Source organism: Cervus canadensis, chromosome 21 (genome assembly GCF_019320065.1).
Source record: "Cervus canadensis isolate Bull #8, Minnesota chromosome 21, ASM1932006v1, whole genome shotgun sequence".
NCBI classification, from domain to species: Eukaryota; Metazoa; Chordata; class Mammalia; order Artiodactyla; family Cervidae; genus Cervus; species Cervus canadensis.
The window spans coordinates 53,979,413-54,005,637 of NC_057406.1; the positions used below are offsets into that span (position 1 = coordinate 53,979,413).

Below are 26,225 nucleotides of genomic sequence, written 5' to 3' on the forward strand. Positions count from 1 at the left end.
GCAGAACAAAAAGTAAACACAAAATAAGATGGCAGACATAAATCCAACACAAAGGCAATTATAACAAACGTAGATAGGCTGCAATTATAACAAACGTAGATAGGCTTCAATTAAAAACTATAAACTGTCAGACCAATTAATCAAAATGCCAAAGATATGCTACTTATAAGAGATATCTAAAACAAAGTTTCCAGAAAAAGTAAAACAAAAGGATACCAAAAGTTCACCATAAAATTATCAAACAAAGCTGCTGTATCAGTTACAAACTAATTAACTAAAAAATACTTAGCACCATTCATGACAAACACTTCAATTAACCAGAAAAATTAATAAATTTAAATATAACACATATACACATCACACTTCATAATGATATAAACCCTAGAATAATCCATTAATCAGGAAGACATATATTACAATAATCTTATAATGTATAAAGTAAAAAGATACAGAACTTCAAAGAGAAACTCATGACTAAATTGGGGGAGATTTTAACACTCTTCTGATAACAACTGAGATATACAAGCAGACCAAAAATAATCATAGAAGATTTGGAGAGCACATTAACAACTTTGACCTGATGAGGAAAAAAAAAATACTTCACACAATCACAGTAGTAGACTATGGCTAGAAGAATAGTAGTAACATGAAATTTAAAAAAAAAAAAGAAAATTGACTAGGACATTAATAAAGTCTAAACAGATTTCGTGGAATTAAATACTGCAGAGCATATTCTTTGACCTTTATGTATTTAAGCTAAAAATTAATACCAAAAAGATAATTAGAAAAACTTTATGTTTGAAATATAATAAATATTATAAATAAATTACTATAGTAATACTAAAGTATATTTAACATCTAAATGCCTATATTAGGGGAAAAAAGGCGGCTAAATATTATCACCCTAAACATGCATCTCAAGAAGTCAGAGTAAGAAAAAGCTATCAGAAGGAAGAAATAAAAGTAACAGGAGCTATTAATGAAATTGAAAACAAATCTACAATAGAGAAAGATGATCAGTAAGGACAAAAGTTGGTTCTCTGAAGATAATCAACATCTGACAAACTCATCACAACAGAAAGAGAGGACAGAAATAAGCAATATCTAAGACTGAAAAGGGAAAATAATAACGTTACTTACATTTGGATCATAAACAAAAATAAGTGGGTTTCAATTTCAAGTAATGGCCTAATTATTTAGATCAATATTCCCACTAAAAACATATAAAAGTATTTTTTAACATATAAAAATACATCTTATTAAAGCAGCTAAGATCTGACAAGACAATAAGGAATTAATAAACTAAAAGCTAAGTAGAACACATAATCAGCTTTTGCCCTAAGAGCATTTGCTAACCCTAAAGCATCTGAAGAGCGGTTTTAATCATCTCATGACACAAGGGAAATAGAAGACAAAGCCTAGGATCTGTCCAAGATAGAAGGTTTAAAAGAAGATACCCCAAAACAGTGGCCAGGATGCCAAAACACTACACAAACTCTCAGGAAATGAGTAAACATATAAAGTCCTTCTTCACACCACACAGTGGTGACGTTGCCCATGGCATTCAGCAGAAAAAAGGGGAAGAAAATCAACAAAAAGAAACGAACCTTCATAAGCACTGACCAGCCCTGGGGCAGATATGCAGCCCAAATTCAAATCATCAGGATAGTACAAGAAACTTCAAACCAAAATATTAAAGTGTCCCTCAAGTTGCAGTGATGGATGACACTAAGAAGTAAGTTCAAATTCTCTCCGAAGAAAGGCACCCTCAGGAGTTCCCCACCAATAATTTTCAAAGGCAATGAGAAAAGTCCTCAAAGCAGCTAGAGTATAGGGATAGATGACAGATTACCTTTAAGGGAGAAACAGTTCTCAATAGCAACAGTGGAAACCAGAAAGCAGGAGTATATTTTCAATAAGCTGGAAAAATAAAAACAACCCAAAACAGCAGTCTAAAATTCTATATGCATGAAAATATTTTTAGCATTGAGATGAACATACAGACATACTATAATAAAAGATTAAAAGATCTGTCTATAAAAGATCTCACTAAATGAAACTCTAAATATATTTCAGACAGAAGTAAAGTGATTTCAGATGACTGCCTAGTATGTAAGAAAAATAAAAAAGAAAGTAGTAAATATATGAGTAAATCTAAATGAATTCTGATTTACAAAATAATTATGTAATAATTACTAAAGGAAATTTTTAAAAAGGACAGAATTAAAACACAGAGCAAATGTTAACATATGGGACAGGGTAAATGAGATTTCAGACTCCCTCTACTATGCAGAAGAAAGTCAAAAGTTCTACTTTCAGTTCAGTTCAGTCGCTCAGTCGTGTCCAACTCTTTGCGACCCCATGAAATGCAGCACACCAGGCCTCCCTATCCATCACCAACTGCCCGAGTCTACCCAAACCCATGTCCATTGAGTCGGTGATGCCATCCAAACATCTCATCCTCTGTCGTCCCCTTCTCCTCCTGCCCTCAATCTTTCCCAGCATCAGGGTCTTTTCAAATGAGTCAGCTCTTCACATCAGGTAGCCAAAGTACTGCAGTTTCAGCTTCAACATCAGACCTTTCAATGAACACCCAGGACTGATCTCCTTAGGATGGACTGGTTGGATCTCCTTGTTGTCCAAGGGACTCTCAACAGTCTTCTCCAACACTACAGTTCAAAAGCATCAATTCTTCAGCACTCAACTTTCTTTATAGTCCAACTCTCACATCCATACATGACTACTGGAAAAACCACAGCCTTGACTAGACGGACCTTTGTTGGCAAAGTAATGTCTCTGCTTTTTAATATGCTGTCTAGGTTGGTCATAGCTTTTCTTCCAAGGAGCAAGCATCTTTTAATTTCATGGCTGCAGTCACCATCTGCAGTGATTTTGGAGCCCCCCCAAAATAAAGTCTCTCACTGCTTCCACTGTTTCCCCATCTATTGCCATGAAATGATGGGACCAGATGCCATGATCTTAGTTTTCTGAATATTGAGCTTTAAGCCAACTTTTTCACTCTCCTCTTTCATTTTCATCAAGAGGCTCTTTAGTTCCTCTTCACTTTCCGCCATAAGGTTTGTGTCATCTGCATATCTGAGGTTATTAATATTTCTCCCAGCAATCTTGATTCCAGCTTGTGCTTCATCCAGTCCAGCGTTTCTCATGATGTACTCTGCATATAAGTTAAATAATCAGGGTGACAATATACAGCCTTGACATAATCCTTTCCTGATTTGGACCCAGTCTGTTGTTCCATGTCCAGCTCTAACTGTTGCTTCCTGACCTGCGTCCAGATTTCTCAGGAGGCAGGTCAGGTGGTCTGGTATTTCCATCTCCTTCAGAATTTTCCAGTTTATTGTGATCCACACAATCAAAGGCTTTGGCATAGTCAATAAAGCAGAAATATATGTTTTTCTGGAACTCTCTTGCTTTCTGATGATCCAGCGGATACTGGGATTTGATCTCTGGTTCGTTTGCCTTTTCTAAAACCAGCTTGAACATCTGGAAGTTCACGGTTCAAGTACTGTTGAAGTTTGGCTTGGAGAATTTTGAGCATTACTGTACTAGCATGTAGGATGAGTGCAATTGTGCGGTAGTTTGAGCATTCTTTGGCATTGCCTTTCTTAGGGACTGGAATGAAAACTGACCTTTTCCAGTCCTGTGGCCACTGAGTTTTTCAAATTTGCTGATATATTGAGTGCAGCACTTTCAGAGCAACATCTTTTACGATTTGAAATAGCTCAACTGGAATTTCATCACCTCCACTAGCTTTGTTTGTAGTGTTGCTTCCTAAGGCCCACTTGACTTCACATTCCAAGATGCTTGGCTTTAGGTGAGTGTGAGTGATCACGTCATCGTGATTATTTGGGTCATGAAGATCTTTTTTGTACAGTTCTGCTGTGTACTCTTGCCACCTCTTCCTAATATCTTCTGCTTCTGTTAGGTCCATACCATTTCTGTCCTTCATTGAGCCCATCTTTGCATGAAATGTTACCTTGGTACCTCTAATTTTCTTCAAGAGATCTCTAGTCTTTCCCAGTCTATTGTTTTCTCTATTTCTTTGCACTAACCACTGAGGAAGGCTTTCTTATCTCTCCTTGCTATTCTTTGGAACTCTGCATTCAAATGGGTATATCTTTCATTTTCTCCTTTGCTTTTCACTTCTCTTCTTTTCACAGCTATTTGTAAGGCCTCCTCAGACAGCCGTATCGCTTTTTTGCATTTCTTTTTCTTGGAGATGGTCTTGATTGCTGTCTCCTGTACAATGTCATGGACCTCCATCCATAGTTCATCAGGCACTCTCTGTCTATCAGATCGAGTCCCTTAAATCTATTTCTCAGTTCCACTGTATAGTCATAAGGGATTTGATTTAGGTCATACCTGAATGGTTTAGTGGTTTTCCCCACTTTCTTCAATTTAAGTCTGAATTTGGCAATAAGGAGTTCATGATCTGAGCCACAGTCAGCTCCTGGTCTTGTTTTTTCTGACTGGTATAGAGCTTCTCCACCTTTGGCTGCAAAGAATATAATCAATCTGATTTCAGTGTTGACCATCTGGTGATGTCCATGTATAGAATCTTCTCTTGTGTTGTTGGAAGAGGGTGTTTGCTACAACCAGTGCATTCTCTTGGCAGAACTCTATTAGCCTTTGCCCTGCTTCATTCTGTACTCCAAGGCCAAATCTGCCTGTTAGTCCAGGTGTTTCTTGACTTCCTACTTTTGCATTCCAGTCCCTTATAACGAAAAGGACATCTTTCAGGGGTGTTAGTTCCAGAAGGTCTTGTAGGTCTTCATAGAACTATTCAACTTCAGCTTCTTCAGCATTACTGGTCGGGGCATAGACTTGGATTACCATGATACTGAATGGTTTGCATTGGAAACGAAAAGAGATCATTCTGTCATTTTTGAGATTGCATCCAAGTACCGCATTTCGGACTCTTTTCTTGACTATGATGGCTACTCCATTTCTTCTAAGGGATTCCTGCCCACAATAGTAGATATAATGGTCATTTGAGTTAAATTCACCCATTCCAGTCCATCTTAGTTCACTGATTCCTAGAATGTCAGTGTTCACTCCTGCCATCTCCTGTTTGACCACTTCCAATTTGCCTTGATTCATGGACCTAACCTTCCAGGTTCCTATGCAATATTGCTCTTTACAGCATCAGACCTTGCTTCTCTCACCAGTCCCATCCACAACTGGGTGTTGTTTTTGCTTTGGCTCCATCCTTTCATTCTTTCTGGAGTTATTAGGCGCTGAGAGAGGGCATCAGAGGGCAGACAGACTGAAACCACAATCACAGACAACTAGCCAATCTGATCACACAGACCACAGCCTTGTCTAACTCAATGAAATTAAGCCATGCCGTGTGGGGGCACCCGAGACGGATGGGTCATAGTGGAGAGGTCTGACAGAATGTGGTCCACTGGAGAAGGGAATGGCAAACCACTTCAGTATTCTTGCCTTGAGAACCCCATGAATAGTATGAAAAGGCAAAAAGATAGGACACTGAAAGATGAACTCCCCAGGTTGGTAGGTGCCCAATATGCTACTGGAGATCAGTGGAGAAATAACTCCAGAAAGTTCTACTTTAGGCTTTGAAAAATTAAATATATTATATTTTACCCTTTTCAAAGTAAAATCCTAAAAGTATAGAATATATTTGTGGTATTTGATTAAATTTTTATATGAAAATATTCTTAGAAACTTAGAAATACTTTTTCTTAACTGGTTTACTCTGATAAAAAACTACTAATGAAAAATCTAAGCAAAATGCATACTCAATGGAGAAATATTAAAAGATTCCCTTTAAATAGTGGGCTAAGACAAGAAAAGCTACTACTCTCTGGCCAGTTCTATACTTCTTAGAGATCCTAGTTAGTGCAGTCAGACAAACAAACACCAATCAGTTAAACAAATAAAGACCAAATAAACAGAAGGTAGATAGGTGGATTGTAAGGGAAGAAACAAAATTACCATTATTCTGATGATATGAGGTATACTTAGTAAATCTGAGACACTCTATAGGTAAATAAGAAGTAAACATTAATGGATATAAATCATCTCTATATTCTCCTAACAAATAAATTGTTATTTTTAAAGTAATAAAGTTTGGATTAAATTAAAGTTTGATCCTATATCCAACAGCAATAGAAAACATGGAGAATCTAGGAATAAATGCAATCAAAGTACAAAAGATTTTAATGGAGAAAAATACCTTTCAATAAAATTTTAGCTATAAACAAAGTAAATGAAGAAATATACTATAGAATGAAGTGAAAGATGCCATGGGGCAAAGACATCAATTCTTCTTAATTCATATATAGATTTAATACACTGCAATTCAAATAAAAATTCCAACAGGTGTTTGTGGGAGGTGAGAAGACGATGACTGGAGAGAAGGGTCAACAATGAGTATGTTCTGCTTTTTTCTAAAGAGCCTTAGCATTTTATGACAGTTCAAACTGTAAGAATATTTAACTTTGAGAAATATAAACATAGCAAGGAAAAAATATGAATGAAAATGTGCCAAAATGTAAGCAACTGTTGATTTTGGATGAAGGGATTCAGAGGGTTTCGCCTTGACTCTTAAAAAAAAAAATTTTCCATTCTTTCCAATCTTTCTTCAATGAATTCTACTCTTTATTCCCCTCAAACTGCTTCTTTTTGCCTGGGGAGAAACAAATACCCCTGGGGAAAGAGGTAAGTAACTTTGTTTAAAGAATTAAACAACCATGGCAGATTTCAAATGTTGAAAACACTTTGAGGGCCCCAAATTGAGGAAGATTCACAATTCAAAACCTGACAGTATGCCCCCATGAGAAAAGGAATTTCCTAATCTAGATAGAAAAGACCCCAGTATAGAATTTTAACACCAGTTAACACACAGCAGAACTCAGCTCTAAAGCAAAAGGTTTAGTCTAATGGAGCTGTCCTTTAAGCAAAACATACACACACACACACACACACACACACACACCAATGCCACCAAGTAAAGAGAAGCAGATAACGCAATGTTTCAGCTCCAAGTATAGTTTCCAGGGAAAACCTGAAAAGGTCTCAAATAAATAGGGAAGGAGTTAGAACACACACGTACTTTAACAAAACAGAAGGCTTCAGAACAGTTCCCAGAGTTTACATGCTGAAACTACAAGACACATGAAGGAAAAAAAAAAAAGACCTAAATAGATGGAGAGATATACTATGTTTATAGACTGAAAGACTCAATATTGTTAAGATGTCAGTTCTTCGCAAATTGAGCTATAGACTCAGCGCACTTTCAATCAAAATCCCAGCAGGATTTTTTTGTAAATATTGACCAATTAATTGTAAAATTTATAAAACAATGGAAAAAGAATAGACAAAAATTTTTTTTGAAAAAGAACAAATTTGGAGAAATCACACAATGTGATTTCAAAATAGTATGGTTTTTAGTGAAAGGACAGATACATACATCAATGGAACAGAAGACAGAGACCAAAAATAAATTCATTTATATATGAATACACATACACTCATTGATTTTTGACAAAGATATAAAAACAATTCAATGTAGAAAGGACAGTCTTATCAACAAATGGTACTGGAACCAATTGAGAACCATATGCAACAAAATAAACTTTGATACACACCACCACCGTACACAAAAATTAACTAAAAACAAATCAAAGACCTAAATATAAAATGTAAAACTATGAAAGTTTTAAAAGAAAACACAGGAGAAATCCTTGCATCTTTGGATTAGGCAAAGACAACACATATGGCATGGCATTAAAACCATAACCCATATAAGAAAAAATTAACAAACAGAATTTTACTTAAAAATTTTAAATGAATGGATAAGGAAGCTGTGGTACCATGGAATATTACTCAGCCATTAAAAAGAATTCATTTGAATCAGTTCTAATGAGATGGATGAAACTGGAGACCATTATACAGAGTGAAGTAAGCCAGAAAGATAAAGACCAATACAGTATACTAACGCATATATATGGAATTTAGAAAGATGGTAACGATAACCCTATATGCAAAACAGAAAAAGAGACACAGATGTACAGAACAGACTTTTGGACTCTGTGGGAGAAGGCGAGGGTGGGATGTTTCGAGAGAACAGCACTGAAACATGTATATTATCAAGGGTGACACAGATCATCAGCCCAGGTTGGATGCATGAGACAAGTGCTCAGGGCTGGTGCACTGGGAAGACCCAGAGGGATCGGGTGGAGAGGGAGGTGGGAGGGGGGTTCGGGATGGGGAATACATGTAAATCCATGGCTGATTCATGTCAATGTATGGCAAAAACCACTACAATATTGTAAAGTAATTAGCCTCCAACTAATAAAAATAAATGGAAAAAAAATTTTTTAACTGTTCTTTGAAAGGCACTGTTAAAAGAATGAAAAGATAATCTACTGATGGGGAGAAAATATTTGCAAATCATTTATCATATATCTGACAACCTGGATCCAGAATATGTAAAGAACTCTTTAAACTCAACAATAAAAAATAACCCAATTTAAAAAAACCCAAAAGATTAGAACATACAGCTCACTAAAGATTATATGGATATGAGAAATAAGTACATAAAGATGCAAACTGAAACCATAATGGGATGCCATTACATCTTATCAGAATGCGGTGGGGGGAAGCCTGATAATATCAAAAGGTAACAAGGATAAGGAGCAACTTGAATGCTCATGCATAGTGAGTGGAAATGCAAAATGGTACAATTTGCATTTGCAAATGGTATAAAAACAATTTGGCAGTTTTTAATAAAGGTAAAGTAAACACTTACTATAAGACCCAGCAATCTCACCCCTAGATATGTGCTCAAACAAAATGAAAACCATGTTCACACAAAAAAGCCTGTGTGTGAATGTTTATAGTGGTTATGCTAGAGGTCCCTAAGACAATGCCCAGGGTCAGTGATTCACTTCAAGAACTCACAGGACTCAGCGTATAATTAGTTATACTTAGGATTAAGATTTAATGCAGAGAAAGGAAACAAAGCAAAACCAGCAAAGGAAAAAGGCACATGGGGTAAAATTGGAAACCTGATGAAAACTTCCAGTAGCCCTCTCCCAGCAGGATGCATGCACTTAATCCTTCCATCTAAGAATTTATGACAGTGTATGTGAAGTACTATCTACCAGTGAAACTTCCCTGACACAGGAGTACAAGGTTTTATTGGGGGCTGGTCATACAGTCACAGCAGCTTATAGCATGTACCAAAATTCCACACTTCTGTAAGGAAAGAAGGTGTTCAGCATACAGTTTAGGCATATAAATCACCCTTATCAGTTAGAGAATGGTGGGAACACTCTCAAAATCTGAGTTCCAGACAATAGCCAAGAGCCAACCTTGCAAACAGGCTTCGTAGCAACAGCAATCTTAGGCCTGTTATGTTATCTCTTTGCTACACAGTGGCTTTATTTGTAACTGCCAAAGTTGGAAACAATCCAAATAATCAATGAACTGGGGAATGGATAAACAAACTGTAGTATATTTATACAATGGAATATTACTCAACAATGAAAAGAAATGAATTAATGCTACCTACAACAACATGGATGAATATCAAATGCACGTTTGATATTAAGTAAAAGAAGCCAAGGGGCTTCCCAGGTGGCTGAGTGGTAAAGAATCCGCCTGCCAATGAAGGAGACGCAGGAGACGTGGGTTCAATCCCTGGGTCAGGAAGACCCCCTAGAGGAGGAAATGGCAATCCACTCCAGTTAATTCTTGCCTGGAAAATTCCCATGGACAGAGGAGCCTGGGGGGTTATGATCTATGGGGTCACAAAGAGTCGGACATGACTGAGTGACTGAGCACATACACACACGTAAAAGAAGCCAAACTCAAAAGGCAACATGCTATGGCATTCTGGAAAACACAGAACAGATCAGTGGCTGCTAAAGGGCTAAGAATCGGGGGGAGTTTGAATACAAAGGGTAGCATGATGGAATTTTTCTGGAATGATGGAGACATTCTGGATCTTGATTTTGGTGATGGTTGTAATGTTCTGTGCATTAAAACTCAGAGATGTATAAAAGTGATTTTACCAACTTTTTTGGGTAAAAAGTGATTTTTACTACATTTTAATTTAAATGTTTATGAAAGTAAAATATAGTTCCCCACATTAAACATGAATAAAATCAAAAGAAGAAACATAACAATGTTAACGTAAATAACACAAAAATAATTCCAGAGCAGGCAAAAAACTACAAAACCCAGCATATTAATATAAAAACAGAACACAAGAAACAAGAAGAAAACTCTGCCAAAAAGATCTGCATTTCAGATGAACTTAAAAAGAACATCAAGTTAATTTATCAAATGCTTGGAGACAAAATGATAGAACAGAAGAATGAGATAAAAAGACCGAAGAGCTATGCAAGAAAAATAAAAGCTAAGATCCAATCACCAATCTCTTTGTATCTGAATTCAAGTTATCACTTGAATTGTTCATCTCTCTTTGTTGCTGTTAAAAATAGGATTTTTCTTACTATGATACTTTCTAACTGGCTCTGTATATGTAGCAGAGGTGCAGCAAAGTAAGGCCATGGGTCAATCCAGCTAACTGCCTGCTGTGTAAATAAAGTTTTTTTGGAACACAGACATGTTCGTTTCATTTGCATATTTTCTATGGCAGCTTTCATGCTACAGCAGGAGATTTGGGTAGCTATAACAGAAGTTGTAAGATTCTAAAATATTTATTATCATCTGGCCCTTATACAAAAAGTTAGCCAAACTCTAATATGTAAGAAAGCTATTTGTAATTTTGTGAGGTAAAATACACATCACATAATTTTACCCATTTGAAAGTGTACAATTTAGTGGCATTTAGTTCGATTCATAATGTTGCATAATCATTATCTTTCTTCTAGTTTCAAAGTGTTTTTGTCACCCCAAAGGGAACATTGTACCCATTAAGCAATCACTCTCCATTTCTCCCTTCCCCAATCCCTGGCTACCACTCATTTGCTTTCTCTCTCTACGGATTTATCTATTTTGAATATTGTATACGAATGAAATAATTTAATGTATGATCTTTTATGTCTGACTTCTTTCATTTAGCATAATGTTTTAGACATTCATCCAGGTCATAGTTCCTTTTTATCCACTGAATAACATTCAATTGTATGGATATACCACATTTTGTTTACCCATTCATTAGTTGACAGACATTCTGGTGACTGTGCACTGAGCTGCTATGGACATTCATAAAAAAATTTTTGTTTAAATACCTGTTTTCAATTCTCCTGGTAGTCTAACAGTGAAACTGCTTGGTCACATGGTATGACTCATAACACAGCCACGAGAAATTCTGTTTACAACTTTCTATGGAAATACCAAACAATTTTTACAGTGACTGTACCATTTTACACTTCCAACCAGCAATGTACGATGGTTCAGATTTCTTCACATCCTCTCCCATACTTATTTTCCTTTAAAAGAAGTTTTATGATAACTATCCTAGTGGGTATAACGTAGATTCACACTGTGGCTCTGTTTTGCATCCCCTAATGACTAAAAGTGTTAGTCACTCAGTCGTGTCTTTGCAACCCCAGATTGTAGCCTGCCAGGCTCCTCTGACCATTGAATTCTCCAGGCAAGAATACTGGAGTGAGTTGCCTATCCCTTCACCAAGGGATCTTCCTGACCCAGGGATCAAACCCAGGTCTCCTTCATTGCACATAGATTCTTTGCCATGTGAGCCACCAGAGAGCAAACTGCCAACATCCGTTGGATCATAGAAAAAGCAAGAGAATTCCAGAAAAACATCTACTTCTGCTTCATTGACTACGCTAAAGCCATGACTGTGTGGATCACAACAAATTGTGGAAAATTCTTGAAGAGATGGGAATACCAGAACACCTTACCTGACTCCTGAGAAACCTGTATGCATGCAGGTCAAGAAGCAAAAGTTGGAACTGGAAATGGAACAATGGACTGGTTCCAAATTGGGAAAGGAGTACATCAAGGCTGTATATTGTCACTCTGCTTATTAAATTTCTATGCAGAGTACATCATGTAAAATGCTGGGCTGGATGAATCACAAGCTGGAATCAAGATTGCCAGGAGAAATATCAATAACCTCAGATATGCAGATGACACCACCCTTATGGCAGAAAGCAAAGAGGAACTAAAGAGCCTCTTGATGAAGGTGAAAGAGGAGAGTGAAAAAGCTGGCTTAAACTATTTACAACAGCTAGGACTTGGAAGCAACCTAGATGTCCATTGGCAGATGAATGAATAGGCAAGCTATGGTGTATATACACAATGGAAAATTACTCAGCTATAAAGAAGAATGCATTTGAGTCAGTTCTAATAAGATGGATGAAACTGGAGCCTATTATATACAGTGAAGTAAGTCAGAAAAATAAACACCAATACTGTATATTAACACATATATATGGGATTTAGAAAGACGGTAATGATGACCCTATATGCAAGACAGCAAAAGAGACAGAGATGTAAAGAACAGACTGTTGGACTGTGTGGGAGAAGGAGAGGGTGGGATAATATAAAAGAACAGCAGTGAAACATGTGTATTACCACAAGTAAAACAGATGACCGCTGCAAATTTGATCCATGAAGCAGGGCACACAAAGCTGGTGCTCTGGGACAACCCAGAGGGATGGGGTGGGGAGGGAGGTGGGCGGGGGGTTCTGAATGGTGCGACTCATGTACACACATGGCCGATTCATATCAATGTGTGGCAAAAACCACCACAATATTGTAAAGTGATTTGCCTTCAATTAAAATTAATTAATTTTTTAAAAAAACTGGCAGGTGGGTCATAGAGGATCCTGCTGTGATTTATGTTGGAGAGTGTTTTGCCTATGTTCTCCTCTAGGAGTTTTATAGTCTCTGGTCTTACATTTAGATCTTTAATCCATTTTGAGTTTATTTTTGTGTGTGGTGTTAGAAAGTGTTCTAGTTTCATTCTTTTACAAGTGGTTGACCAGTTTTCCCAGCACCACTTGTTAAAGAGGTTGTCTTTTTTCCACTGTATATTCTTGCCTCCTTTGTCGAAGATAAGGTATCCATAGGTTCGTGGATTTCTCTCTGGGCTTTCTATTCTGTTCCACTGATCTATATTTCTGTCTTTGTGCCAGTACCATACTGTCTTGATGACTGTGGCTTTGTAGTAGAGTCTGAAGTCAGGCAGGTTGATTCCTCCAATTCCATTCTTCTTTCTCAAGATTACTTTGGCTATTTGAGGTTTTTTGTATTTCCATACAAATTGTGAAATTATTTGTTCTAGATCTGTGAAAAATACCATTGGTAGCTTGATAGGGATTGCATTGAATCTATAGTTGGATGGCATCACCGGATATGAGTTTGAGCAAGCTCTGAGAGTAGGTGATGGACAGGGAAGCCTGGTGTGCCACAGTCCATGGGGTTGCAAAGAGTTGGACATGACTGATTGATTGAACTGAACTGATAAGTAACTCTCTCAGATGATTTTTCAAAATGACTGTTTAATTTTGAACTGACAGTAGCAATAAATGTTCTTATTGTCTTAGGCCTTCATGATCATTTGGTTTTGTCAGTATTTCTTATTTGAAACATTTTAATAGCATTAGTAATGTCGTTTAATTTGTATTTCTCTAATGATTAAAAATATTGTGTATATTTTCAGGTGTTTATTTTCCATCCTCTATCTTATTCTGTGAAATATTTGTTCTTATAGCTTGATCGTTTTTAAATTTGAGAAGTCTGTTTTCTCATTGTTGAATTTAAATAGTTCTTTGTATATTCTGGAAGTAAATCTTTTATTAACTTTGTGATTTAAAAAAAAAAAAAAAAACTGGCTTCAAACTCAACATTCAAAAAACTAAGATCATGGCATCCGGTCCTATCACTACATGGCAAATAGATGGGGAAACTCTGGGAGATAGTGAAGGACAGGGAAGCCTGGCATGCTGCAGTCCAGGGAGCTGCAAAGAGTCAGACATGACTTAGTGACTGAAAGAGAAGTGAAAATGTTAATACCCTGGAAGTCAACTGGAGGCTTTAGAGCATAGGAATGACCTAATCTGATCAAGGTTTTTTAAAACTACTACTCTGGCTTCCACTTGGAACAGACTGAGAAAGAAGGTATAAAGATGGAAGTAGACAACTTCTAAACTCACTTCAGCCTGTCATTCAAAGGACTACACATTCAGACAGTCCACTACTCACCCTATCTATATATTTTATTTTCTCTTTATCATCCTGTCTGGACTATAAGTCTGGTGATTTCATTGCCTTGACTGCAAATCTAATGATCTACCCAAAGTTCACTTTGCCTCAGCCTGTCCAGAACCTGTGCATCCAGCTTGTCTTACTTCTCCCATAAAAATTCTCTCCACCAGTCCCTCAAATATCACCATCCTCCCATACACCAGCCAGACATACACATACACACTTTCTGTAACATCCTACACAGTCTGATATCTGTCCTTACAACTACATTAGAGCTGCTTTCTCCAAGTTTACCAAAGGCCTTTGTAACAGTTAAAGTATAATTTGCAAAATGGTCAAATCGTGACTCTCATTATTCAGTCACTCAGTTGTGTCTGACTCTTTGCAACCCCATGGACTGCAGCACGCCAGGCTTCCCTCTCCTTTACCATCTCCCGGAGCTTGCTCAAACTCATGACCCTCCCTTGAGCCAGTGATGCCATCCAACCATCTCATCCTTGTCGTCCCCTTCTCCTCCTGCCCTCAATCTTTCCCAGCATCAGGGTCTTTTCTAATGAGTCAGCTCTTTGCATCAGGTGGCTAAAGTATTGGAGCTTCAGCTTTAGCATCAGTTCTTCCAATGAATATCCAGGATTCATTTCCATTAGGATTGACTGGTTTGATCTCCTTGCAGTAGATTCTCATACAGACATGAAATGAATATGAGAAAGGTTTTACTTAACTCATTAATAAATGAAGCAACCAGTAAGATGTTAAATCTGGTTCAAATGAGAATCTGACACCTGACACTCAGAGGTTTTATTGTCCAGTCTATGAAATTCATTTGCATGGCATGAACAGGAATAACTGCACTGGTACGGGTAGGGAACGTTTGTTCCATTATTGGTTTTCTACAACTTAACTTTTGCCCCTTTTTGCAGAGTTGTAAAACAGTCTAGTCAACCAAGGACACAAATACATATCTCTAAATCAAAGTAATATAATTCTTAGAGGGCCCTCTAGGTCCTAGAGAGTCCAATGCCATTCAGATACACAGTATCTAGGGCATTCAGATACACATAATTTCTTCTGCCCATTTTCAAGTCTTTGACAAATTTTTCTTGCATAACTGTCAAAACTCATTCTAACCTGCCTTCTTTAGCACAATGAAGGAAAATTCTTAGCACCTTTGGTTTCCATGATACATCATTCTCCTGACTCCTCTGATTTTCTTCAGTCTCACCAGTTCCTATTCATCTTAAAAACAGTATTCTTCAAGGTACTGATGGGTCTGATTCCATCCAGTATCATCAGTTATGCTTGACCTATTAACTGTATAGGAATTACTCCCATGACCACAGCTCTAACGTCTATGATCGCTAAACTTGAACTTCTATTTTCTCCATTTCCCATGCTGGTATCTTAGCAGCACATCAAATTCATCATGAGCTTAGGTGATACATATTTAGACAGCTCATCTAAGTATGACATATGCCTGTGTTCTCTAACTTAACTAATGTCTAATTGTCATAGAGGCATATAACATGAGAATCTTATATTCTACTCTCTCCCTCACACTCCACTATGAAAACTGCCTTTTACAGTCACCTGAACTACCTAGTGCACCTCTACAGTTACTCTCTTGCAATCTTCCCCTTCCTTACAGCGATTTCCCTAATTCAAGTCTGTATTATCTTTCAACTGAACTGCTGATAAAGCTTCCACACTGTTATTGGGTCTCTTTCCTCCATCATTCACTCAGACGCCAAAGTTATATTTCCTTAAACGGAGTCAAAGTTTTTCTGACTTGGTCCTACTTTCTGATCCAAGTTTTCATATAATAGACCTCTGTTGTTTTAGGGCATCCACCTACTTCCTATTTATTCTACTTCAGCTCATTTAAGCTGAGGCATACAACTTCAGCTCAGATATCAGGTTCACAATGGTTGATTCAGAATTGGCCCAAACAGAGCCACTGAAGTGCCACAGACTTTTGCTGCTACTTCTGGGACAGAAGCAAATGCTTTTTTACTCTATATCTGCTATTGTTATTGCTATATTTTACCACCAGAGGACAGACTGCCTGAAAAGCCAGTGTAGAAAAGTAAAGTTTGGAGATGCTGAGACTTCAGCCCTTCTGAGCCCTAGCATCAAGCTATGTCTGAAGCCAATTTCCCTTGGATCATTCGATTACACTTGGCAATAAACCCTCTTTCTGCTTAAGCCCATCTGAGTAAGGCAACCATCTAAAGCACTGAACCAAAAGAATACTAAATAACACCTATATTTTTATGCACCCATATGATTCAGTTACATCAACCTCCTCACCAGTATCGAAATATAGAACCTTCCCTTATGTTATTTCCTCAGTCTGGAATTCCCTTCCCTCTTTCCTCTGTTTAATAAGATCCATCTCCTACTTCAAGGCTTCAAATGCCTCAGTGAAGCAAGAGGCTGGGAAAAGGAGAAGACCAGATTACACAGAGATTTTAAACCATGCTATGGCTTTTTCAACCTTTGTGTGTGCTTAGTCGCTTAGTCGTGTCTGACTCTTTGCGACCCTGTGGACTGTAGCCCACCAGGCTCCTCTGTCCATGGGGATTTTCCAGGAAAGAATACTGGAGTGGGTTGCCATGCCCTCCTCCAGGGGATCTTCCCAACCCAGGGATTAAACCCAGGTCTCCCACATTGTAGGCAGATTCTTTACCAGCAGAGCTACCAGGGAAAACCCCATTTGAACCTTTATGTAAGGGTAAATAAATGCCATCAAAGGTTTAAAATTAGTAAAGGACATAATCATATTAGCAATTTTAAAAGTTTACTCTGGTTGTTGTGTAAAGGAGGAATCAGAGAAGAGCAAACAATAATTTGTAAACTATGAACAATTTATGCAAAAAGATAGCAGTATAGGCTGAAATGGCAATGGAGACAGAAAAATGTATTTCTGTGATTATTTCTGAATATATCCCTCCTATGTTGTAAATGCCCTGAGGACAGAGAATTTATCTGTTGACTACCATTTTATCCAGATTAGCAAAGTGATTGGCATACAGTGAAAGTGAAAGTCACCCAGTCGTGTCCGACTCTTTGCGACTCCATGGACTATACAGTCCATAGAATTCTCCAGGCCAAAATACTGGAGTGGGTAGCCATTCCCTTCTCCAGGAGATCTTCCCAACACAGGGATTGAACCCAGGTCTCCCACACTGCAGGCAGATCTCTTTACCAGCTGAGCCAGAGAAGTGCAAGAATACTGGAGTGGGGAGCCTATCCCTTCTCTAGCAGATCTTCCCAACCCAGGAATCAAACCGGGTTCTTCTGCTTTGCAGGCAGGTTCTTTACCAACTGAGCTACCAGGGAAGCCTGGCACACAGCAGGAGCACACATTTATTTGTTGAATAAATTAATACACAATTAACAACCTAATATGTAAACTGTATGAGCAACTAAGCAAATGGCAATGTTTATTTATAAAGATAGGAAACACAAGAAAAGTCAGTTTGAGGTTTTTTATTGTTTTTGAGAAAGAGGTAAGGGAAAAGATGAACTTGGTTTTGAGAAAACTGAGTTTAAGGTAATAAACCCTCCATAAGATTCAAATATGGAGGGAATATTATAGTGGACACATATCTGGGGATCAGGTGAGAGATCTGGGCTGAGGATACTAATTTGTGAATTCTGAGCATATAGATGGTAACCGACTTTATGAAGAGAGAAGATTACCTCGAAATGATGAAAAGAGGGTAGAGACTACAGATTTAAAGAGCACTTAAGGGTTGAACAGAGAGAAATAGAAGTAAAGGAAGGTTCCTAACAACTCTGGCAGAAAAACAAACACAGGAGAGTCCTCTAACCAAAGTAGAGGGAAGAACAGGATGGTATGGTCAAATGTGTCAAAAAGTAAAAAGTCCAGGAATGAAAAGTTTTAAAGCATCCTTTGATTGAAAACAGTTTTGGTGGAGAAGGTGAGGGTGAAACCAAGTTTAGAGTGGGTTCAAGGTTGAGTAGGAGATAAAAATATGGAGTCAGCCAGTATTAGACCCATGTTTGTGTTAGACATGCTTGTTCAGGAAGTGTGGCTATAAAGGAATTGAGAAATAAAGTTTCAGGAGAGGAATGTCAAGGGTAGGTTTTGTTCCTGTTTGGTTTTTTTTGTTGTTGTTATTTCTTTATCTCTTTGTAGAATTTGGTTTTAAGCATGTTTAAATGTTGTTTGGAAGCAACTTAAAGACAGGACATGGTTAAATAAAAGGTGAAACAGAATAATAAAAAATGAGCTTCATGATGTATACATATATCAAAATATCATATTGTATATCTTAAATATATACACTCTCAAATTTGTCAATTATACTGAGTTGGCCAAAAAGTTCATTTGGGTTCTTCTGCATGTCAATAATATGGCTAAAAAAATAAGAGCGAAATTTATAAAATAGAGTACAGATAAAGAAATTGGGATTTTTAAGGCATTTACTTTATTTTATACAATTTTTAAAGGTTACACTCCATTTACAATCATTACAAAATACTGGCTATTTTCTCTATGTTGTACAATACATCCTCGCAATGTATCTTACACTCAATAGTTGTTACCTCCTCCTCTCCCTTCCTACTAGTAAACACTACCTTGTTATCTATATCTGTGATTCTGTTTCTTTTTTGTTATATTCACTACTCTGTTGTATCTTTTAGATTCCATATATAACCAATATACAGCATTTCTTTCTCTGACATTTCATTTAATGTAATACCCTCCAGGTCTATCTATGTTACTGCAAACACCAAATTTTCTGAATTTTTAATGGCTGAATAGTATTTAATTGTGTGTGTGTGTGTATATACACACCACACTCCACATCTTCTTTATCCATTTTTATTTATTCAGCTTCTGAGGAACACTTAGGTTGCTCCCATATTTTGGAAACTGTAAACAACGTTGCTATGAGCACTAGATTCATGTACCTTTTCAAATTAGAAAATTCTAAAGACACTACCAGAAAACTGCTAGATCTGATCAATGAATAGGATAAAAGTTCCAGGATACAAAATTCATGCACAGAAATCTGTTGCGTTTTCATATACTAACAACCAATAGCAGAAAGAAAAATTAAGAAAGCAATCAAATTTACTATTGCATCAAAAAGAATAAAATACCTAGGAATAAACTGACCTAAGGGGGCAAAAGACATGTACTCCAAAAACTATAAGATGCTGATGAAAGAAATCAAAGACGACACAAACAGATGGAAAGATGTACTGTATTCTTGGGTTGAAAGAATCAACACTGTCAAAACAACTATATTACCCAAGGCACTCTACAGATTCAGTGCAATCTCTATCAAATTACTAATAGCATTTATCACAGAACTAGAATAAACATTTTTACATTTGTATGGAAACAAAAAGACTGTGAAGTACATCTTTCCATCCATTTGTGTCATCAAACTATGCTGAATAAGGGTGGTGAGGGTGGACATACTTGTTTTGTTCCTAATCTCAGAGGAAAAGCAGCTTTTTACCATTGAGTATGCTAGAGGGACAGGGCGGCCTGGCCTGCTGCAGTCCATGGGGTCACAAAGAATCAGACATGACTGGGCAACTGAACAACAACAACATGCTAGCTGTGAGTTTGTTATATATGGCCTTTAGTATGTTGAGGTATGTTCCTTCTATGCCCACTTTCTGGGGGATTTTATCAAAAGTTTTTTCTGCATCTTCTGAGATGATCATATAGTTTTTATTCTTCAATTTGTTGATGTGGTGTATCATGTTGATTGATTTGTGGATATTGAAATACCCATGCATCCCTGGATAAATTCCACTTGATCATGGCATATGATCCTTTTAATGTTTTGTTGGATTCAGTTTGATAGTCTTTTGTTGAGGATTTTTCCATCTATGTTCATCAGTGATATTGACCTGTAATTTTCTTTTCTTTTTTTTTTTTTTGGTGGTGCCTTTTTCTGATTGGTATTACGGTGATGGTGGCCTCACAGAATGAGTTTGGAAGTGTTTCTTCCAGATTTTTGGATTTGTTTCAGAAAGATAACTGTTAACTCTTCTCTGAATGTTGGATAGAATTTGCCTGTGAAGCCATCTGGTCCTGGACTTTTGTTTATTGGGAGTTATTTAATCAATGACTGAATTTCAGTACTTATAACTTGTCTGCTTGTACTTTCTATTTCTTCCCGGTTCAGTCTTGGGAGATTCGCACCTTACTAAGAATTTGCCAATTTCTTCTAGGCTGTTCATTTTATTGGCATATAGTTGCTTGTAGTAATCTCTTATGGCCTTTCGTACTTTTGTGGTGTAATGTCTCCTTTTTCATTTCTAACTTTACTGATTTAAGCCCTCTCCCTTTTTTTCTTGATGAGTCTGGTTTGTTGTTGCTGTTTAGTTGCTCAGTCACATCCAACTCTTTGCAACCCATGGACTGCAGCACACCAGGCTTGCTCAAACTCAAGTCCACTGAGTTGGCGATACCACCCAACCATCTCATCCTCTGTCACTCCCTTCTCCTCCAGCCCCCAAGCTTTCCCAGCATCAGGGTCAGCTCTTCACATCATATAGCTAAAATATTGGAGGTCTGGCTTCAGCATCAGTCCTTCTAATGAATAGTCAGGGTTGATTTCCTTTAGGATTGAGTGCTTGATCTCCTTGCAGTCCAAGGGATTCTGAAGAGTCTTCTCCAGCACCAGAATTCGAAAGCATCAATTCTTCAGCACTCAGCCTTCTTTATGGTCCAAATCTCACATCTGTACATGACTACTGGAAGACCCATAGCTTTGACTATATGGACTTCTGTCAGCAAAGTGATGTCTCTGCTTTTTAATATACTGTGAGTCTGGCTAAATGTTCGCTAATTTCATTTATCTTTAGCTTCATTGATCTTTTCTGTTGCTTTCTTAGTCTATTTCATTTATTTCTGGTCTTTATGATTTTATTCGTTCTGCTAACTTTGGGTTTTGCTTGTTCTTCTTTCTCTAGTTACTTTAGAAAGTACCCTTTTAAAATGAAATTACAGCAACATCAAAAGATAATTTTGTTAATTTTCTTATGCAAAAAAGATGTTTAAAATTTGTTTTTCTGTTAAATCCAAAAATCTAGGAAATTTTGTTAATTAAAGGAAATGGTACAAAGGAAAGAAGACCAAAACCCACAGGATAGCTTAAATGCCAAGTTAAGGAGTTTGCACCTTATTCTATGGTCAATAAGTAAGGTAGCAAAGTTGTTTAAACATAAAACTATTGACTCCAGGATATCATTTCATTAACAAACAGTAACTGAGTTACCACTATATGAAAGCACTGAATATGATGCTGAAAGAAAAGTCTAAAACTCTGTCCCTCCTTTTTATATAGCTGTCAGTGGAAGAAAGTCTGTCTCTATTCATTATTTACACCTTTACCTATCAATTACTCATCAAGGACAATATTTAGTAGTAAAAAAAAATCCTTTTTAAAAAGGAAAATATGGGATTCCTATTAGTTCAGTTCAGTCGCTCAGTCGTGTCCAACTCTTTGCGACCCCCATCGACTGCAGCATGCCAGGCCTCCCTGTCCATCACTAACTCGCAGAGCTTACTCAAACTCATGTCCATTGAGCCGGTGATGCCATCCAACCATCTCATCCTCTGTCGTCCCCTTCTCTTCCTGCCTTCAATCTTTCCCAGCATCAGAGTCTTTTCAGATGAGTCAGTTCTTCACATCAGGTGTCCAAAGTATAGGAGTTTCAGCTTCAGCATCAGTACTTCCAGTGAATATTCAGGACTGATTTCCTTTAAGATGGACTGGTTGGATCTCATTGCTGTCCAAGGGATTCCTATACTTATCAGTTTTACTGCACTCACTATTTAGCAATGTGAGTTGTTGGGTGTACAAAGTTAAGCAATACACAACCCCTAATTTATAGGACTCAATAGTCTAGATGTCATAAACGTATGAATTACTCTAGAAGAAACTGACTGTACGCATTTAAGTAGATACTGTTTACCTAGGACTTTCAATTTAAGAGCAAACAGCAAATAAGCACTTCCTAGTACCGCTCACATTTTAAGCATTTTACAACTTTTAACTGATTTAATTCTCCTAACAATATTATGAAGAGAGACTTATTACTATGTTATTAAGATAGGAATAGATTAGAATATATAACATGTATTATCTTTTTCCAGAATCAATGATGACACCAAATCTGCTAATGAAAATGTTTTATATACAGTTGCTGTATTATTCCCATGAGCACACAAATATCCTGTAATTTCTCTCATCTTAAAAGAAAAAAATCTTGAGTTCACCTTCTTCTACACCATTTCTCTGATCCCCCCAATGGAAAACTTAAAAGAGCTATCTGTGTGAGTTATACCCACCTTCTCTCCTCTCAGCCTCTCTCAAGCCAGTCCAAAATGGCTTTTGCCCCTGACACTACTGATACCACTTTAGTCAAGATTATGATCTCAAAATGCTAAATATGATTTTTAATTTTCAGTCCTCATCTCACATGACGAGCAACTTGACAAAGGTCAAACATTTTCTTTGAGCCACTCTCCTCCTTTACTTGGCTTCTATGACACCATTATCTTTAGGTTTTCTTATCTTACCAGATGTTCTTTCTCAGACTCCTATGCTACTTCTTCCACAGGTCCACAATTTAAACACATTCAAGTACCCAGGGCTCAGTTCTTTTCTATCTACACAAATTTTCATAATGTTTTCATCTAGTCTCATGGCTCTACTAGAAGCTTCAACACAGCAGAGATTTTTTAGCTATTCTGTTTAAATGCCCTGCACCTAAAAGTGTCTAGCACATAGTAGATGCATACCATATATTTGATCAATAAATGAATGGATTAATAGTTTTAAATGTTATCTATAAAGTGATGAATCTCCAATGTATACCTCCTGCCAGGATCTCTAACCTTAACTCTCAACCTATCTATCTGCTATTTCCACTTGGATGTGTAATAAACATCTCATACTAACCAAGTTCAAGAGAAAACTCAAATCATCCTCTCAATGGTTTCTTCAACTGACCACTTAGCAAAAATCAGTTCCACCCTTCTAGTTTTTCAAATCAAATTTTGAAATTATTCCTAATTCCTTCTCTTTCTCTCACACCAGACCTGTCAATAAATACTGTGAATTCTGCCTTCAAAATATACTCAGCACTTGACTTCTTCTCCCTAAGTCCACCACAATCACTATGGTCCAAGCCATTATCATATCTCACCTGGATGAATGCAATTGACTCCTAACCTGTCTTATTGCTTCTTGTCCACCTCCACCCCCACAATTTGGGCCTGTTCTCAGAACCACAGCCAGAGAAGTATAAAAAAAAAAAAGAAAACTTCAGTCAAACCACACCACTTTTCTGCTAATAATCTTACAATTATTCCCACTTTCGTCTGAGTAAAGGCCCAAATCTTGACAACTGCCTATAAAGCTCTACTCAGTCTGGCCCTATTACATCTCTGACCTCATACACTACTAATCCTCTCACTCTGTTCCAGTCACATTGGTTTCTTCTGCTGTTCCTTCCAAAGGTTAAGCATATTCCACCTCAGGCCCTTTTTCTTACAGTTCCTTCTCCCTGGAATGCTTTTCCCTAGATATCTGTAATCTACTACTTGTTTCATCATCTTGCTCAACTGTCACTTTCTCTGAGTTTTTCCCTATCACCATATTTTAAACTCCCGATTCCAATCCCACTCTCTTGTACACATAAAAGCTGTATTTCCGCACATCATTTATCATCACTACATACTTTCTGGCACATGTGCTAGAAAAGGACAAGAATTTCTTTTTGTTTCATTCACTACTGTATCCCTGGTGTTTAAAGCTGTGGCTGGTATACAGTGAGTGATAGTGAGTGAAATTGCTCAGTCGTGTCAGACTCTTTGCGACCCCAAAGACTATACAGTCCATGGATTTCTTCAGGCCATTATACCGGAGTGGGTAGCCTTTCCCCTTGCCAGGGGATCTTCCCAACCCAGGGACAGAACCCAGGTCTCCCAGTTTGCAGAGGGATTGTTTACCAGCTGAGCCACAAGGGAAGCCCTGGTATACAGTAGGTGAGCAATACTCTGTTGAAAGAATGCTTTCATTTCCACCACGGGGCCTAATAACCATCTGGCCTGGCATTTCAGGAAAAGATCATAAAGCTCTAAGATTTCTTCCAGTGCTCTAAATCCTGGAAGGATTATACTTTGCCTAGAAAGAAAAACTGTGCTTTGTGTAGTCAACCACAAGGAGGAGCTGAGAGGAAGAGCTGAGCAAAGAAATGTTTCCCTTGCTTTTCCTCTGGCAACCTCAAGGTGGAAGAAAACTAGATTTGGAGGGGACTCTACTGAATGAACTATTTTCTCCATACTATGAGTTAACACACAAACGTAAACACTAAAGACCGCAATCCCAAATGCCACAGAGGCCAAGGAAATCAACACACGGGCCACTGAGAACTGGAAGGGTGTTTCTTTAACTCCACCACTAAGAATTCTCCATAAATCCAGGGGAAGAATTCCTACGAGCGCAGAGACACGTAACTCACACCTGAAGGCCAAGGTATTTCAGGCTGCCGGAACTCTCTCGCCTCAGGGCTATTACGTCCGTTCTATTTAATACTTAAAGCACCTGCAATAATTAAAACAGTACGGGCAAGGCGGTGCAAGATTTCAATTCTCAGTCTGGCTGATGGCATGTAAAGTCTTGATTCATTAAACAGCGAAATCAATTTCCCACAGGATTTTGACTCACCGCCACCTGTTGATCCCCACGTTGGAGGAGCCGGCGAACCAGGGGTCGAGGATGTAGACGCAGCGAATGGTGTCGGCGCCCTGGATGCACTCCTTCAGGGCGGGGTTGTCGTGAAGCCTGAGCCCCTTTCGGAACCAGTGCACGGCGTTCACCCCCATCCTGGGGGCGGGGGTGGGAGAGGGGCGCGGTGCGGCGCCGCCGAGCTCCTCCGCGGAGAAATTCAGGGTAGGAGGGTCCGGCTCATAACCGACACCTCCGATCGCAGGAGAATCGCCGCACCCAAGGAGTGAGAAAGCAGAGGAGGGGAAGGAAAAGATGAGTCCGAGGAGGGGACTAGAAAGGGAGAGGGCGCTGGCGGCGCAGCTTGAAGATGAATGGAGGTTGCCCAGTCAGCGGAGTCCCGGTGTGACGCTCTTTAGGAGCCGGCACCCGCCGCCACCGACTGGAGAGGACGCATAACTTCGAGGTCCCCGGATCTCCGGAGGCTGACCAAGTTCCACAAGCCCGAGACTCCACCACGGCCCGCGCGGGCGCGGGGAGCCCCAAGAGGTTCTCTGCACGTAAATCTCGCCCACCGAGACGGCCCCTGAGGAGCAGACGGCCCCGCCTGAGGCAAGCCACCGACAGGGATGAGAGAGAATTCAGTCACTATCGGCCACGCTGCCTCTCGGCCCGGGTAAGAGAAGCGAGCACAGAGCACGCAAAGATGTGGTCGAGGCCGCTGGACGGCTGCCGGCCGGTGACCCGTCCCGAGGCTGCCCGGGTGACTCCGCCGCCACCGCCGCGTCAGCGGCTTCAGCCCCGCCCTCGGCTCCTCATTGGAGGGCGCATTCCCCACGTGACCACCGGCACCTCACGTTTCTGAAGTGTGTTTACTACAGCGGCTCCGACTTGGGAATCAGCTTGCACTTCAGTCGCTTCTAGGGGGCGGCAGCTGCTCCATGTCAAAACCATCGATCCTCTCCCAGACGCTAGACACTTTGCTTCTGTCCCTTTTCTCGGCCGACAAATCGCGGATGCCTGAAAGCGCCCAGAGTGAGCCGAGGCCCATGTGAGGGAAGGCTTAGCCCCGCCCTCGGGGGCTGTGAACGTCCACCATTGGCTGAGACTCGCGGAGACCCGGATGAGCACGGGGCTACGGGGAGCTTGCGACCGCGCGCTCTGCCCGTGAGGGCGCGCGTGCGCTCTCGCTGCATTTCAGAGTCAAGGAGGGCGGGGCCGGCGAACCGGCGAGCGCTCGGGCATTCCTCCCGCGGGGTTCGCGGAAGCCGTGGAGACATCACGGTGTCTTCCAGGAGT

The 26,225-nt window shown here is 38.9% G+C and overlaps 1 protein-coding gene across 2 annotated transcripts in view; it reads right to left on the minus strand.

Annotated features, from left to right (window-relative positions):
• CRY1 (cryptochrome circadian regulator 1) overlaps positions 1–25,973 on the minus strand; it is an 86,188-nt gene extending 60,215 nt beyond the window's left edge. The window contains exon 1 of one of the 2 annotated variants that reach the window (XM_043439820.1): positions 24,927–25,973. In XM_043439820.1, coding sequence (XP_043295755.1) covers positions 24,927–25,084 — 158 coding nt within the window. In that variant the 5' untranslated portion in view covers positions 25,085–25,973. The remainder of the gene's footprint in view (positions 1–24,926) is intronic. The other variant, XM_043439819.1, reaches the window with a different exon arrangement.
• Between the last annotated feature and the right edge of the window lie 252 nt (positions 25,974–26,225).